The sequence below is a fragment of the Labrus mixtus genome, chromosome 17 (assembly GCF_963584025.1).
Source record: "Labrus mixtus chromosome 17, fLabMix1.1, whole genome shotgun sequence".
In the NCBI taxonomy this organism is placed as follows: domain Eukaryota; kingdom Metazoa; phylum Chordata; class Actinopteri; order Labriformes; family Labridae; genus Labrus; species Labrus mixtus.
In genome coordinates this window covers 22,707,683-22,720,708 of record NC_083628.1, presented here as the reverse complement: position 1 = coordinate 22,720,708, position 13,026 = coordinate 22,707,683, and the positions used below count along the sequence as shown (strand labels likewise).

General features: G+C 41.1%; 1 protein-coding gene across 4 annotated transcripts in view; it reads left to right on the top strand.

The window, feature by feature from the left end:
* grin1a (glutamate receptor, ionotropic, N-methyl D-aspartate 1a) overlaps positions 1 to 13,026 on the top strand; it is a 38,069-nt gene that overhangs the window by 12,625 nt on the left and 12,418 nt on the right. For all 4 annotated transcript variants that reach the window (XM_061061850.1, XM_061061851.1, XM_061061852.1 and 1 more), the window contains 12 exons: positions 1,126 to 1,247; positions 2,268 to 2,442; positions 4,375 to 4,519; positions 6,054 to 6,140; positions 6,561 to 6,696; positions 7,028 to 7,155; positions 8,132 to 8,296; positions 9,872 to 9,990; positions 10,350 to 10,462; positions 11,056 to 11,204; positions 11,853 to 12,010; positions 12,573 to 12,734. In XM_061061850.1, the coding sequence (XP_060917833.1) occupies positions 1,126 to 1,247; positions 2,268 to 2,442; positions 4,375 to 4,519; positions 6,054 to 6,140; positions 6,561 to 6,696; positions 7,028 to 7,155; positions 8,132 to 8,296; positions 9,872 to 9,990; positions 10,350 to 10,462; positions 11,056 to 11,204; positions 11,853 to 12,010; positions 12,573 to 12,734 (1,659 nt within the window). The remainder of the gene's footprint in view (positions 1 to 1,125; positions 1,248 to 2,267; positions 2,443 to 4,374; positions 4,520 to 6,053; positions 6,141 to 6,560; positions 6,697 to 7,027; positions 7,156 to 8,131; positions 8,297 to 9,871; positions 9,991 to 10,349; positions 10,463 to 11,055; positions 11,205 to 11,852; positions 12,011 to 12,572; positions 12,735 to 13,026) is intronic.

Genomic DNA, 13,026 nt, shown 5'->3' with positions numbered 1-13,026 from the left:
GTCAGCATTGAATTGTTGTCCCACATACAACACAACACTCTCCTGGGTGAAAGCTAATGAGCACTCTTGCAGAAAGCCCCTAAGGCTAACGTCCCCTGCAACCCAGATGGTCACAGAGCTCCCCGAAAGCATGCTCTGCAATACCAAACCCTTCCTGGTGATATTTTGTGTTTTGATGGAGTCTCTGACAGATTTCTGGGATGTTGTGAGGTGTCCCAGATGCTGCATTGGTCATTTCTTTGATGCTCCATTTTTGGTTCGTCTCAAAGAGATTTAATGTTGAGGGGCAACAGCAGTTTTATTCATAGAACACTTTTAATTGCTGAATTTGATTTACTATGGGGGTAGAAGAATTAGCAGGAATTTAGAATAATTCAGATATTAAATCAGTATCTCCCCTCGTCTCCTTTTCTAAGGGAAGTATGAGATGCAAAAAATAATCAGATAAAACTGAATTTAAAGGTCACATATTGGTCTCCTTTTCAACAAGTTTAAATAAGTCTCAGAGGACCCTAAGACATGTCTTTGAAGTTTCTCTCTCATAATCCACTCTGACCCTGTATAAACCCCTCTATTTCAGTTTCTGTGTCTGTAGCTTTAAATGCAAATGAGCTGTGTCTGACCACGCCCCCTCTCTGAAAGGGGATGTGGCCTGGGCTTTCTCACTCCATGCCCTGTTGTTTACGGTGGAAAGGCAGACTCAAAGGTCACAACAAACACCTAGCTGTGGGAGTGTCACCCACCTGAGGGAGGCGTCACTGCCCTTTGTGATCTCATGATGGGAAAAATCCCCAAACGGACTATTTGAGCACACATTTTCTGAAAAGTGGAGCAGGCAAACGACTCTTTATAATTGGAGGGTTTGTAGAGGACAGGGACACATATTAGTGTTAGAAAACATGGTAAAGTGCATCTTGCATAATATGTAACCTTTAAGAAAAGGAGGGATGCTTTAATGTTACGCTATTATAACAATGTCAAAGTAACTTAATCTCTGTGATCCACTGACATGAACTAATCCCAGACAACTGTGAATCACTGTAATCCATCTCTCCTCAACATGAATACAATCCTTTTCTGTGATAATAAAAATAAATTATAGTTGCCTCTTTTTTTTTTTCCCAGTGAGGAGGATGCTGCTGCAGTGTACAAGGCGGCCCGCTTCCTCAACATGACGGGCTCGGGCTACGTGTGGCTTGTGGGCGAGCGGGAGATGTCGGGTAAAGCCCTGAGCGAGGCGCCAGACGGTAGGTTTCATCCGGCAGAGATCAGTGGGAATACACGAGTTAACCCCCGGCTTTACTCACAGGCCGATCATAACACCGACAGGATTAGAGGGATTAACCGTTAAACGATGGATGCATTACATGATTAACTGTATAACTGCTTGTTTTTGTGTTGAGCATTTAAACGTTTAAGCACTATTTGTTTAAAGGTTTCAATGGGCTGTGTATCTACAGTACATTCTAGTTTTAAAGTGTATATCCTGGATTATACAAAGGTCAATTCATTGTCCTATTCTGCCGTATTAATACCCTGGTTTCTAATGAACTATGAATGGAGAGTTTTGGGACAGATAGCTGATAGAATGGTAAGCTACAACAGAGTTTCTTGTCTCTATTCCTGGGTTTTTCGCACCAATCTCTCACAGTATTTTAACACTTTGTGCTCACAAATGTCAATCGTCTTTTCCCCCCCGGGCACTCTGACACAACCAACCCCTGCAGAGCGTTTGTTGTCCTGTCCAATATCTTCACCTTCCACTGCAGCTTCTTTCAGGAGTCTGCCAGCAAGAGGGACCTGGTTGCAATCAGAAAACTTAGCTGAAGTTGGATTGTTGCTTGGTTTAAGTTTAGGTCTTATGGTATTTTTGTTTGTCCCTAACACAAAAACTACTCTGCCTGTGCTGACTCCCATAACCTTAGCTGTTAGGACAGGAAAAAAATACATCCAACTTCAAGGGACTCCTTTAACATGCTGTGAAAAGGTCATCAGTGGCAACATCAGGAAAATGATCCATCACTTCTGTTGCCACATCTCGTAAATCACAAGATGTGTGTATTCTTTGGGGGTGGTTATCTTGCCTGAGATGAGCGGGCAAAGAAGATGGATCATACCGCTGATGTCTGACCTTTATCCAGGATGTCTAAATTGGAGACCCTATAAGTTTTATTCCACTTTGTGCATTGCAAAAGGATCCTGTGAGGTGCCATGATTGGCTCAGGTTGGTGATTATCTTTTCTTTTCCCCTGTCGGCCTGGTCTCAGGTCTGATCGGCCTCCAGCTCATCAACGGGAAGAATGAGTCCGCACATATCAATGATGCAGTGGCCGTGGTGGCTCAGTCCATCCAGGAGCTCTTTGAGAAGGAGAACATCACAGAACCCCCGAGAGGATGCGTGGGCAACACCAACATCTGGAAAACTGGGCCGCTCTTTAAACGGTAAGGTTGTGCCAGCTGTAAAACCTTTTTTGAGACATAGATGATAAAAGCTGTGAACATCTCAACTATTGATGGTTTGATGCAGAATTCTATAATGACAGTCTGTAAGTCGATGGCATAGCCAGCATGATGTTACCCATTGATTTGTAGACTTCAATTTCAAAGCCTTGACTTTTGCATTATGTCTTTCTTGAGCGCCAGAAGCTATAAACTTTGAACATGAGGAAAGCTTTTACTCTATCCTGAGATTAAAAAGATGCTTTATAAATACTTTATTGTCGTTGCACATTTCAACGAGTGCATCATCTCTTCTTGCTGTAATAAAAGCAGAATACAATTAAATAAACTATTGTGGTCATTTACTCTTAGGGAAAATGTTTCCTGAGCTTATGAAACACCTTAGTAAAAGACTCCTTTATAACATCTGCTTCAATAGAGTCTGACTTCTTTTTGCAACCAGTTGAGGGGCCCTCTGATGGGCATTAAAGAAAACGCAGGTATTCAGCATTTTGGCATCTGCTTTGCTTTGACACAAAGAGGCTTTGTTCACTCCTTCTTTAAAGTTTAGAAAATACAAAGAATTAATGTGAAAACTAGCTCCATAAAATAGCAGCTGGATTTTTTTCTAGAGCATATCATGTAGCTTTTTCCTTTCAACATTTGGGTGCCGATAGCCTAGTGGATAGTTTGCATGTTCCATGTAAAGAGGCTGTAGTCCTCAAAGCACATGTCATCCCCCAACTCTCTCTCTCTCTCTCTATCTGATGTCCGATAAATGTGGTTAAACCAGAAATCAAATACATCTCATATAGATGTATCTTCTAAAAGGTCTATCGTAAAATGACTCGAGCTTGTATAGCACTTTTCTAGTCTTCTGACAACTCAAAGTGCTTTTAACACCACAGGTCACACCTCACCACATTCAGGTGAGGAGAAGCTGTGCGCAGAGGGACAGAGGAAGTATTGCTCAAGAAAGCTTTCTTTTGGTCTGAGAGACTGGTGCTTAAGGTCTTCTCTGACAGTCACATATTATACCTTCAACATTTACGTTACTGTGTTGTTATTATGGACCAGAGAACTTGACTTGGTTCAATAAATCTACAACTTAAGGTACTTTTATTTAATTTAACCCAGTGCTTTATGTCTGGTTCTCTCAGTTCTTTGTTAACAAGAGTGTTATTAATTACGTTGGCTCAATTTCTGATTGGTTTGGTCAAAAATATTTTAAGCTACTGATAACCAAAAATATTTTGTGCACAACCCCCATTAAAAAAAAAGGATGTTTGTCAAAGTGTCATTAAAAAAGTGAGTCAAATCAAGATATGTATTCAGGAGTTGCATGTACTCTGTGTTTGTCATTATGTGGTACATTTAGAGTGCCAGAACTGTCAGGGGCTGGTATATTCAAAATTGAACAAAACTGGATCTAAGCTTCACCAATACAAATATATGTTAAGAGTTAAAATTGATTGTCTCTGCAAGTCCCCCAGCAAATAAAATGTCTATTCCAACTAACTTCTATCTTTAAAAGCTCTCTTGCAGAAGAACAGATTCAAGACTTTTTAAGGATAGTCTATGTTTCATTTGTTTTTTTTCTCTTCCAAAAGAGGCAAATTAATTATGACTGACCCATTTAGAGCAATTTCTCTTCATCAAAACAGAAAAACAAGCACACTGCTTTCATTAGATGAGGTGAAAGAAAAAGGAACAACATTTCGGTTGAATACTGACACAGCTCTGCCATCTTCATCTTCTTTTCTACATTTACTGTAATTTGGTGAACCAGTCATATTGCTACATACACTGATTCAAAAGCCTTTTTCCAAACGTTTAAAAGCAAAATGTTTACTCCTAACACAGCACACCTTTTGTCCGTGCATGAACACATGTGTACAAAATTAAGCAAATCATAATCGTATTCCCATGCCACAGGGTGCTGATGTCATCAAAATACCCAGAGGGCCTCACAGGGCGTGTGGAGTTCAACGACGACGGCGACAGGAAGTATGCCCACTACAGTATCCTCAACTACCAGAAGAGTCGACTCATTCAAGTCGGAATCTACAACGGAACACAGGTAATATAACCAGTGGAGGCAATTTAAGCTTATTTGACACAGCTGATCCGAGACTTGACGTAACTTTCAACAACATTTCCTTTTCAATACATTGTGCCCTGGTGTGTGTCATATCTTCAGCATTTCTGAATAGTCATCTACTAAAAAAAAAAAGCTATCAGTTCTGCCAAAGTTGCTGCTGCATTCTGTCACACTGAATCTGAGTTGTATTTCAAATATTTACATCTCCTACTGCTATAATGAAATGGAAAGATCATGAAAAATTAACAGTGACTGAATGCAGAGTGGGCAAGAGAGAATATGGCTTTTAAAATACTTAACATTTGGATGAAAAGCAGCAGCCTTTTACTGCCCTCTGTGGCTTAAAGTTTCAAGTCTCAGACCACAGCTGATGAGAAGTCAAACTGCTGGAGGTCCTCAAATGAATTGTGAAGATACCATCCTACCAGTAAGTTTAGCTAGTATTACAACGTAGCTCCTGCAGCATCATATAACTTTAAGTTGGATCAGGCTTTAGGGTTAGCATGTTTTCTGAATATATAAAAAAAAAATAATCATTGTTATTTCTGCTGTTAACATGTCCAACTGTAGATATCTAGCTGCGTGAATATCAAAAACAAATATATTTTACATATTGCTCCTTTATAATCAAAATGGATGAGTTTAAAAAAAAAGATTTTAAAATGGATGTTAATGGAGGCTTACTGGGCAATTAGAGCCAGCCTCAAGTGGACACTCAAGGAACAGTTTTTTTTTTTCCGCTTCTGCATTGGCTTCATTTTTCACTAATGGAGGTTACCGCTTGGTTAGGATGAGAAAAATATGAAGAAAAAATTTGCCAAATTCAAACTAAAAGTTGATGTGACACAACATTAACACCTTTAGCCTTATGTTAACCCTCACTCCTTAAACTACAAACACAAAGGCTCTTGTAAAGAAAACTTGTTAGATGTGGTGCCCTACTTTTTTTTTAAAGAGCCACAATTCCCTTTATTTGTTTAAAACTGCATATTTTGAGTACTGGTCTTCATGATAACAATACATTTTTAGCCTCTGATTGTAGCCTTGAGCTCTTTTTAATTCATTACTAGATCAATGGAGTCTGCTAAGTCTTGAATAAAACACTTCATAACAACTGGGCAAAATAAAGCTGCAGAAGAAGACTTTCAGACTTGGTTGAAAACTCTGGTAAAAGCTTTTTAGTTACTTTATGATTATTCTGTCAATTTACATTCATAAACAGTAAATGGTGGATATTAATGGGCCAAGCATTCAAACACAACAAAATGTCTGCACTGCCAGAAACGGCACTTGCACTCAGTGTTTTTCTAGTGGGATAATAATAAGTTCCTGAAAGCCTCAGGTATGACACATAAGTCAGAGGTCTCTGAAGTAAATAAAAGAAGCGCTGAGCTGTCATTACATAAAGCTGACTCATTAGCGGAGTACACCCACAGTGTTGGAGCCTCATCAGCAGCATGCCTTCTGTCAGCACTCACCTATAATACTCTACATGTATGTGGCGTCCTCACAGGTGGTGATGAACAATCAGCGGAAGATCATCTGGCCCGGGGGAGAGACTGAGAAACCACAGGGCTTCCAGATGTCTACTCGATTAAAGGTAGGGTTCCTTCTTCAATGTGACATTCATGTCTACACAGATAGAGGCAGAGCTCAGCTGATATGGTCCTGTTGGACAATGTGATGACATGTTTTATTCTCAGAGGGGAATGAAGTTAATCTGTGCTCATGAAGGCAGCAGTGATAAATTTGGTATGACTTTTCATCTTTTTTAATTTGTCAAAGGCCGGCAAAGAATCTCTCATCTGTATCCTTGTCAGTTTTTTTTACATTCATTTGTCAGAGTCTTTGCGTTTATGTGTATCTGGGGGTTTGTATGTTGTACTTTGTTTGTGTAACTGCTTGTTATTTTCAAAGCATTATTTTGTTCTTTCCTGCTGTTCTGCAGTCCAGTCCCTCGGGATCAAACACATCCAGCTCTGGCTTTGTGATAAACAGCTTTCTGTCCCGTCTGTTGTAGATAGTGACGATACACCAGGAGCCATTTGTGTATGTGAAACCCACTCAGCCGGACGGAACATGCCATGAAGAAATGACATTAAATGGAGTCTTAATTAAAAAGGTTATCTGCACTGGGCCCAATGAGACCATCCCAGGTAACACATCAGGGACGTTTATATTATCTCTGTGCTTTTACTGCACCCCGCCAAACACCCACTGGAGATGCATACATATATATGCAGTAGGTATCTATATATGTATGCATGTAGCTGAGTGTGCCATTCAGAATGAGAGGTTGCTGGGAGATGCTTGGTGTGTGTGCTACGTTTGGCAAACAGCGTGATTGTGTGTGTGGTCGTCTGCAGTGCACCGTGTCACCGCATTCCGTTCCGTCTACGTGCGCCGCCACCGGATCAAAAGCAAAACAATCCCACATGTTTCCTTAAGAGTGATTGTAACTTTAGACTCTTGCTGGTTTGGTTACAGGACGCCCAATTGTACCCCAGTGTTGTTATGGATTCTGTGTTGATCTCCTGATCAAGTTGGCTATGACCATGAACTTCACCTACGAAGTGCATCTGGTGGCTGATGGGAAATTTGGAACTCAAGAGCGCGTAAGTTCAACACACAGTGAGTCAGTTTGTCAAAGCCTTGCATGTGATGTGTGGTTCAACGTAATGTCTTACATTCAATAATTCACATAACTTTAATCCTTTTACTGAACCCGTCTAACAGTACCGATCTCACTCACTATCAAGAGTTAAGCAATAAGCAGACAGACATAAAAATGTCCAGCAGTTGAATTGTATGTCGTCGATGATTTGATGTGTTTCATTGACTGTAGCTTCCTGGTTTCAAAAGTCAAGCCATAATGTCAAGTGCTTTAAACCTGAATTGCTTCCAATGGCCAGCAGGAGATGACTTCACTGGTGGCATGAAGAACGACTGATTGTATGAAACCAGAAAAAATAAGTAACTCTACTTAGCGGTTGATTTCTTACCTCATTGAAAAAACAATGTCAAAGGAGGATATGGTATTGATCGCCTATTTTAATCTTTATTCAATACAAAATAATGTTCATTTTGTAAATCATGGACCCATTTGGAGTAAAATCGACTAAAAAGTATGGTAACCTTGACATGGCTTCTTTTCACTGCTTGGTGATGTTATGGTGACTTCTACTACTTCATGTATAACAGTCCAAGATGTATACACTTAATGACTTACTGAGTAGAAATCACCACTGATGACAGGGCCAAAGTTGTAATATAAAAAGAACTTAATGTCACGTTGATCCAACTTGGAAACAATCAGAAGAAAAACAATGAGTATGTATGTAGCAAATACATTCAAATACAACAAACAAACCTCACAACTTAAGAAAACTTTTCTTGTTTTTCGCTGCATGAAAATTCCTAAAAATAACAAATCTTCTTTTGAGCCGGTTCCGAGGATGTGAAGCATGTCTAAAACCGAAATCCCCACAAGGCTAAATCCAAAATCCTGAAAGCCTGGAAACATTCTGTTGTCTAGACGACAGCAGGTTGACAGCACATTCTCATGTTAACACCTTCCTTTTGGGACTCTAGGTAAACAACAGTAACAAGAAAGAGTGGAATGGCATGATGGGAGAGCTCCTGGGGGGCCTTGCTGACATGATTGTGGCCCCGCTGACTATAAACAACGAACGAGCCCAGTACATCGAGTTCTCGAAACCCTTTAAATATCAAGGCCTCACCATCCTCGTTAAAAAGGTAAGTTTCCAACTTTAGTAAATGTTGTGCTCTGTCATGTCAAACAACCATTACTGTTTGGTATGGATCATTAACATTTGAATTTGTAAGCCTCCAAGGCAACTTCCATCAGTTGTCAATCTATCACAAATACCAATTCACCATATTCCCATGGCAACCATTGTCCTCTAATGTCACTCACTGGGTGTGATGCTCAGATACTGTTTTAATGTCACACTACTGAGGGATTAGGGCCACATTTAAGGTAAACAACATATTTAAGAACCCATTAGCCACTGTTAGACCACAGCTAACGTTAGCATTTATTCACTACCTAGCTAACGATACTGTTTATGTTACAAGATAAAACAAGAAGGTCCAGTGTGGTTAATATTTTGTGTAAAACCAATGTGACAGGATGTGCATTCATGTAGCATTTCAGAGTAATACATTGTTTGCTTTCAAACTTCAATGTTAGCTAGAAAGTTGCTAATTGCTTGTATTTTCTGTTGTTCAGTAATCAGGAAGCAAACAATGACAATCTGTTTTATTCCCCATATTTGCATGACTTTCTATCTGGAACACAGCTGGACTAAATTATCCTTTTGATAGTAGCATATTAGCTTGCCATCCTAAGCGTGATGTCAGAGGATATTGGATGCCAACGCAAAAACATTGAGTTCCACAATGGAACCAAGTTTTACTTAAAACCTAGATTTCAGCATAAACAGAGCAAAATGATCAGCAAAGGGGAATATATTCCAGCCTAGATGGTGTTTATTTGTGCATGGGTGCATAATGGGCTTTTAAATGGGGAGGTGTTAGAGCACCCCATGGGCAAATCAATGGAAAATACTTGAGCTAGTGGTGGGCGTTTTAGATTGAAACATGGACTCAAGATACACTCTCCATCTGGGATAACCCATCTGGGGTCTACATGAGCACTGAGGGCATAACTGGCTGGGCCCTCATAATGACTTAAGGTAAAGGCCAACTTGCAAACAATCAAGGCAACATATGGCTGTGCTGGCTTCAATGCATACATGTGCAAAGAACACGCGCTAAAAGAGGCCTCAGCAGCATTTTACTCAAGTGAGCAGCACTTAAGCAGAGATTTCTACATTTCTACAAGGCAAACACAATTTGCAGATCAATTTCAATGTAAACATGTTTTGATTTATCCTTCATCTTAACATGTGAATTGTATGGGAGTTAATTTTAAATTCACCATTGGTCTATAATGTATCACCATTCTTTAAAGGCTCAAGCCAGAGATGCAACTGTCTTTTTCAGAAATCAGATTTTTTTTTGTATCGATGATCTTTCATTACATTCATATGTCTAAGACATACATACAAACTGTATTTACTTCATCACTTATGAATATGAGGTGTTGCAGGGGTTACTTTTCCAATACGTCAGTACTTGCCATGACCATAATCACTGTGATTGCAACACTACTCAAGCAAATTTAAAAAGTGTGCTTTACGATTTGTAGCCTGCAGGGACATGAGTTGAGTAAAGCTAATATGTAAATGTGGGGTAATTAAAACTGTGAGTCATCAATCTTCAAATAACTGCGATGTGTGTTTCCAGGAAATCCCTCGCAGTACACTGGACTCGTTCATGCAGCCGTTCCAAAGCACGCTGTGGCTGCTGGTGGGTCTATCGGTGCATGTGGTGGCGGTGATGCTTTACCTACTAGACCGGTTCAGGTACACAGGGAAACTGTGTGTGTATGGCTGTGCCCATATGTTTCTGTTTATGTATATCACGATTGAATGAATGAGATTTGTGTGTATGTGAGTGCACATACACTCCTGCGCGCTGCAGATCTTCCCTCGGTGTGGACTTGAAGGTAACAAGAGGTGAAGATTGTCTCCAACCATCCCACCGCTCTGTTCCTGTGCAGCGTACTTTTCTGTTTTCCTTCTCAGTTCGTCTTCCTCTTGCTTCAGCTCGCTCATTTTTCAGTTCCCTTCCCTGCCTAGGGCTGCCAGGGTTTTCCCCCTTCACTGGTTCTTGGCGATTTCTCATTCTCTCTCCTGCAACCCTCCCAATTTCTTCCCTCCAGCCCGTTTGGAAGATTTAAAGTAAACAGTGAAGAAGAAGAAGAAGATGCCCTCACCTTATCGTCTGCCATGTGGTTCTCCTGGGGAGTGTTGCTGAATTCTGGAATTGGAGAAGGTGCGCTGAGAAAGAAAAAGAAAAAAGAAACCATCACTGAAAAATGTCCAAATCATCATTTATTCAGCACTAAATGCTCCCTTTTTCCCAGAACATGGTAATGCTGTTGTGTACTTTAGTCTTCACACAGTTTTGCATGTGTTAAAAGACCAGTGAAGGTGTTTGGGGCTCGAGGTGTTGCCTTGCTGTCATGTTTTTCTTTGAGGATGACAAATTAAGTCCTTTGAAATCACATTTTGCAAAGACAGCTTTTGCTGCAGCTTGTCTTTTAATAGTTTGGACCTGTTACTTCGGCTTGTTTCATTTGTCTTACAGCAGATCCTTTTCATGCTGGATATTTTAGTGGGCTACATTTGTTAGTAATTTCTTTGTTCCAGACTGTGTCCTCATCTCCCCTTTTTAGTGCATCCTTAATAATCTAGTTGTATAGGTTGATGCTATTTTTGCAGTTGAATTACTTGGGTAATAGTTATTTTAAACACTGGGCGGTTGAAATGTTACTTTACAGAAAATGAGATGGCATTTATGTAGCAATTAGTGATTGCAAATGACTCATTTGACACTCAAATGTGTACCTTGGACTCACCACACAGGTGCCCCGCGCAGCTTCTCAGCGAGAATCCTGGGCATGGTGTGGGCTGGATTTGCCATGATAATTGTGGCCTCTTATACTGCCAACCTGGCTGCCTTCCTGGTGTTGGACCGGCCTGAGGAGCGCATCACCGGCATCAATGACCCAAGGGTGACACAACAACACTTTTATCTTCATAATAATGATGGTTATACTTTACAATGATGGAACAAATCAGATGCTTCATCAAGTATTCATAGGCTGAAAAAGTTGCTTGCTGATGCACATACTATTGTCAATTGTAATATTTCTTCTATGTCTAGGGATCAGATCACTATGAATTAATGTGATAAATTCACTATTAATAGATGATCAGTTAAATCATCTTAATTCCCTACATATGTTTATTGATTGCTCACTCTCCTGTACTCACTGGGCCACACTTTGTTCAGCGATCAAATGAGCTTTATTCCAGTTACATAAACATGAAATTCATAACATTGTGTTTGTGCAGACTCTTTAAACTCAGAACTTTACTTTAAATATGACATTTTTAAGTTATGTTATACAGTTACACGCATAAATAAACTGTTGGCCATGTACCTGAAATTTAACAAAATGAATGCATTACTTACATGAGGAAACCTTGAATTTCCAATCCTTAAGTCAAGCTTTTCTTTAGTGTGATTTTTTCTTGGTTTTTTTAAGTGTCATTTTAAAAGCTGATGCATGAATACAAATAAATTGCAATAAAATTACAATACCGATTTAGTAAATAAGTTAGAAGTTACATGTTGTGTTTTTCGTCTTCTTTTGCAGCTGAGGAACCCATCGGACAAGTTCATTTATGCCACGGTGAAGCAAAGCTCCGTGGACATCTACTTCCGGCGGCAGGTGGAGCTTAGCACCATGTACCGCCACATGGAGAAGCACAACTATGAGAGTGCCGCCGAGGCCATCCAGGCCGTGCGTGACAAGTGAGTCTCGGCCAGGCCGGGCCGACCAGCGCAACTGTCGGCCGGCTGCTATACCTTTCAGGCAAACACAGTTCAGGGCCAGTACAGTCAGTTTAGGAGGGAGGGGGGGGGGGGGGACATGGACCTCTGGGCCAGAAGGGAATGGTAGAACTTACTGCTGCTTTTCCCTCTGATCCGGGTCCATCGCCCCGGTGAAGACAGACGTCCAGGGACAGGAACAAGTGTGGTGTGTCAACAGCACTGAGACCAGTGTGAGGTCGAGCTAACATTGAGTGGAAGAGCACCCTTTTTCAGGTTGTACCCAGACGAACATCTTTGCGATGGGGGGAATCCAATGGGGGACGCGCCCTCACCCAGTTGGCATTGGATTTCTTTTGGGCCATAAGCAGCGGTAGAGATTGCTGGTAAACGCTGAATGACACACAAGATCTGGTGTGCGAGAGAGAGAAGGGTGGGAGCCGTAAATGTGTATGTAAATCATTGTACTGTCGCACCGTAACCCCCTCCTTCCCCTCCTCCTCCTCCCTCCTTCCTCCTCCTCCTCCCTCCCCCTCCCCCACAGCAAGCTGCATGCTTTCATCTGGGACTCTGCGGTGCTGGAGTTTGAAGCCTCGCAGAAGTGCGACCTGGTGACCACGGGAGAGCTGTTTTTCCGTTCGGGCTTTGGCATAGGCATGCGCAAGGACAGCCCCTGGAAACAGAATGTGTCCCTGGCCATTCTCAGGTCTGTCCCAGCCGAAGCTGCATTACTCGTATGACTTCTTTTGTTTCTTATCAATATGATTTCTCGGTCATGTTTTGACCTTTTTTTACAGCCATCCAATACATCGCCTTATGTTACATCTTCTCTCTCTGTATCTCCCCTCTCCTGCCTCCTGCTCTCTGTTTGTCTCTGTCAAGTGTATGTCTGTCTGTCACCTGTCCTACTGTCTCAGTTTCATTATTGTTTGCTGTTTGGGAGTGAGCGGTTCGAATACCCCATCTGTTTAGGCGTGTATTAACTTTGTCACCTCTCT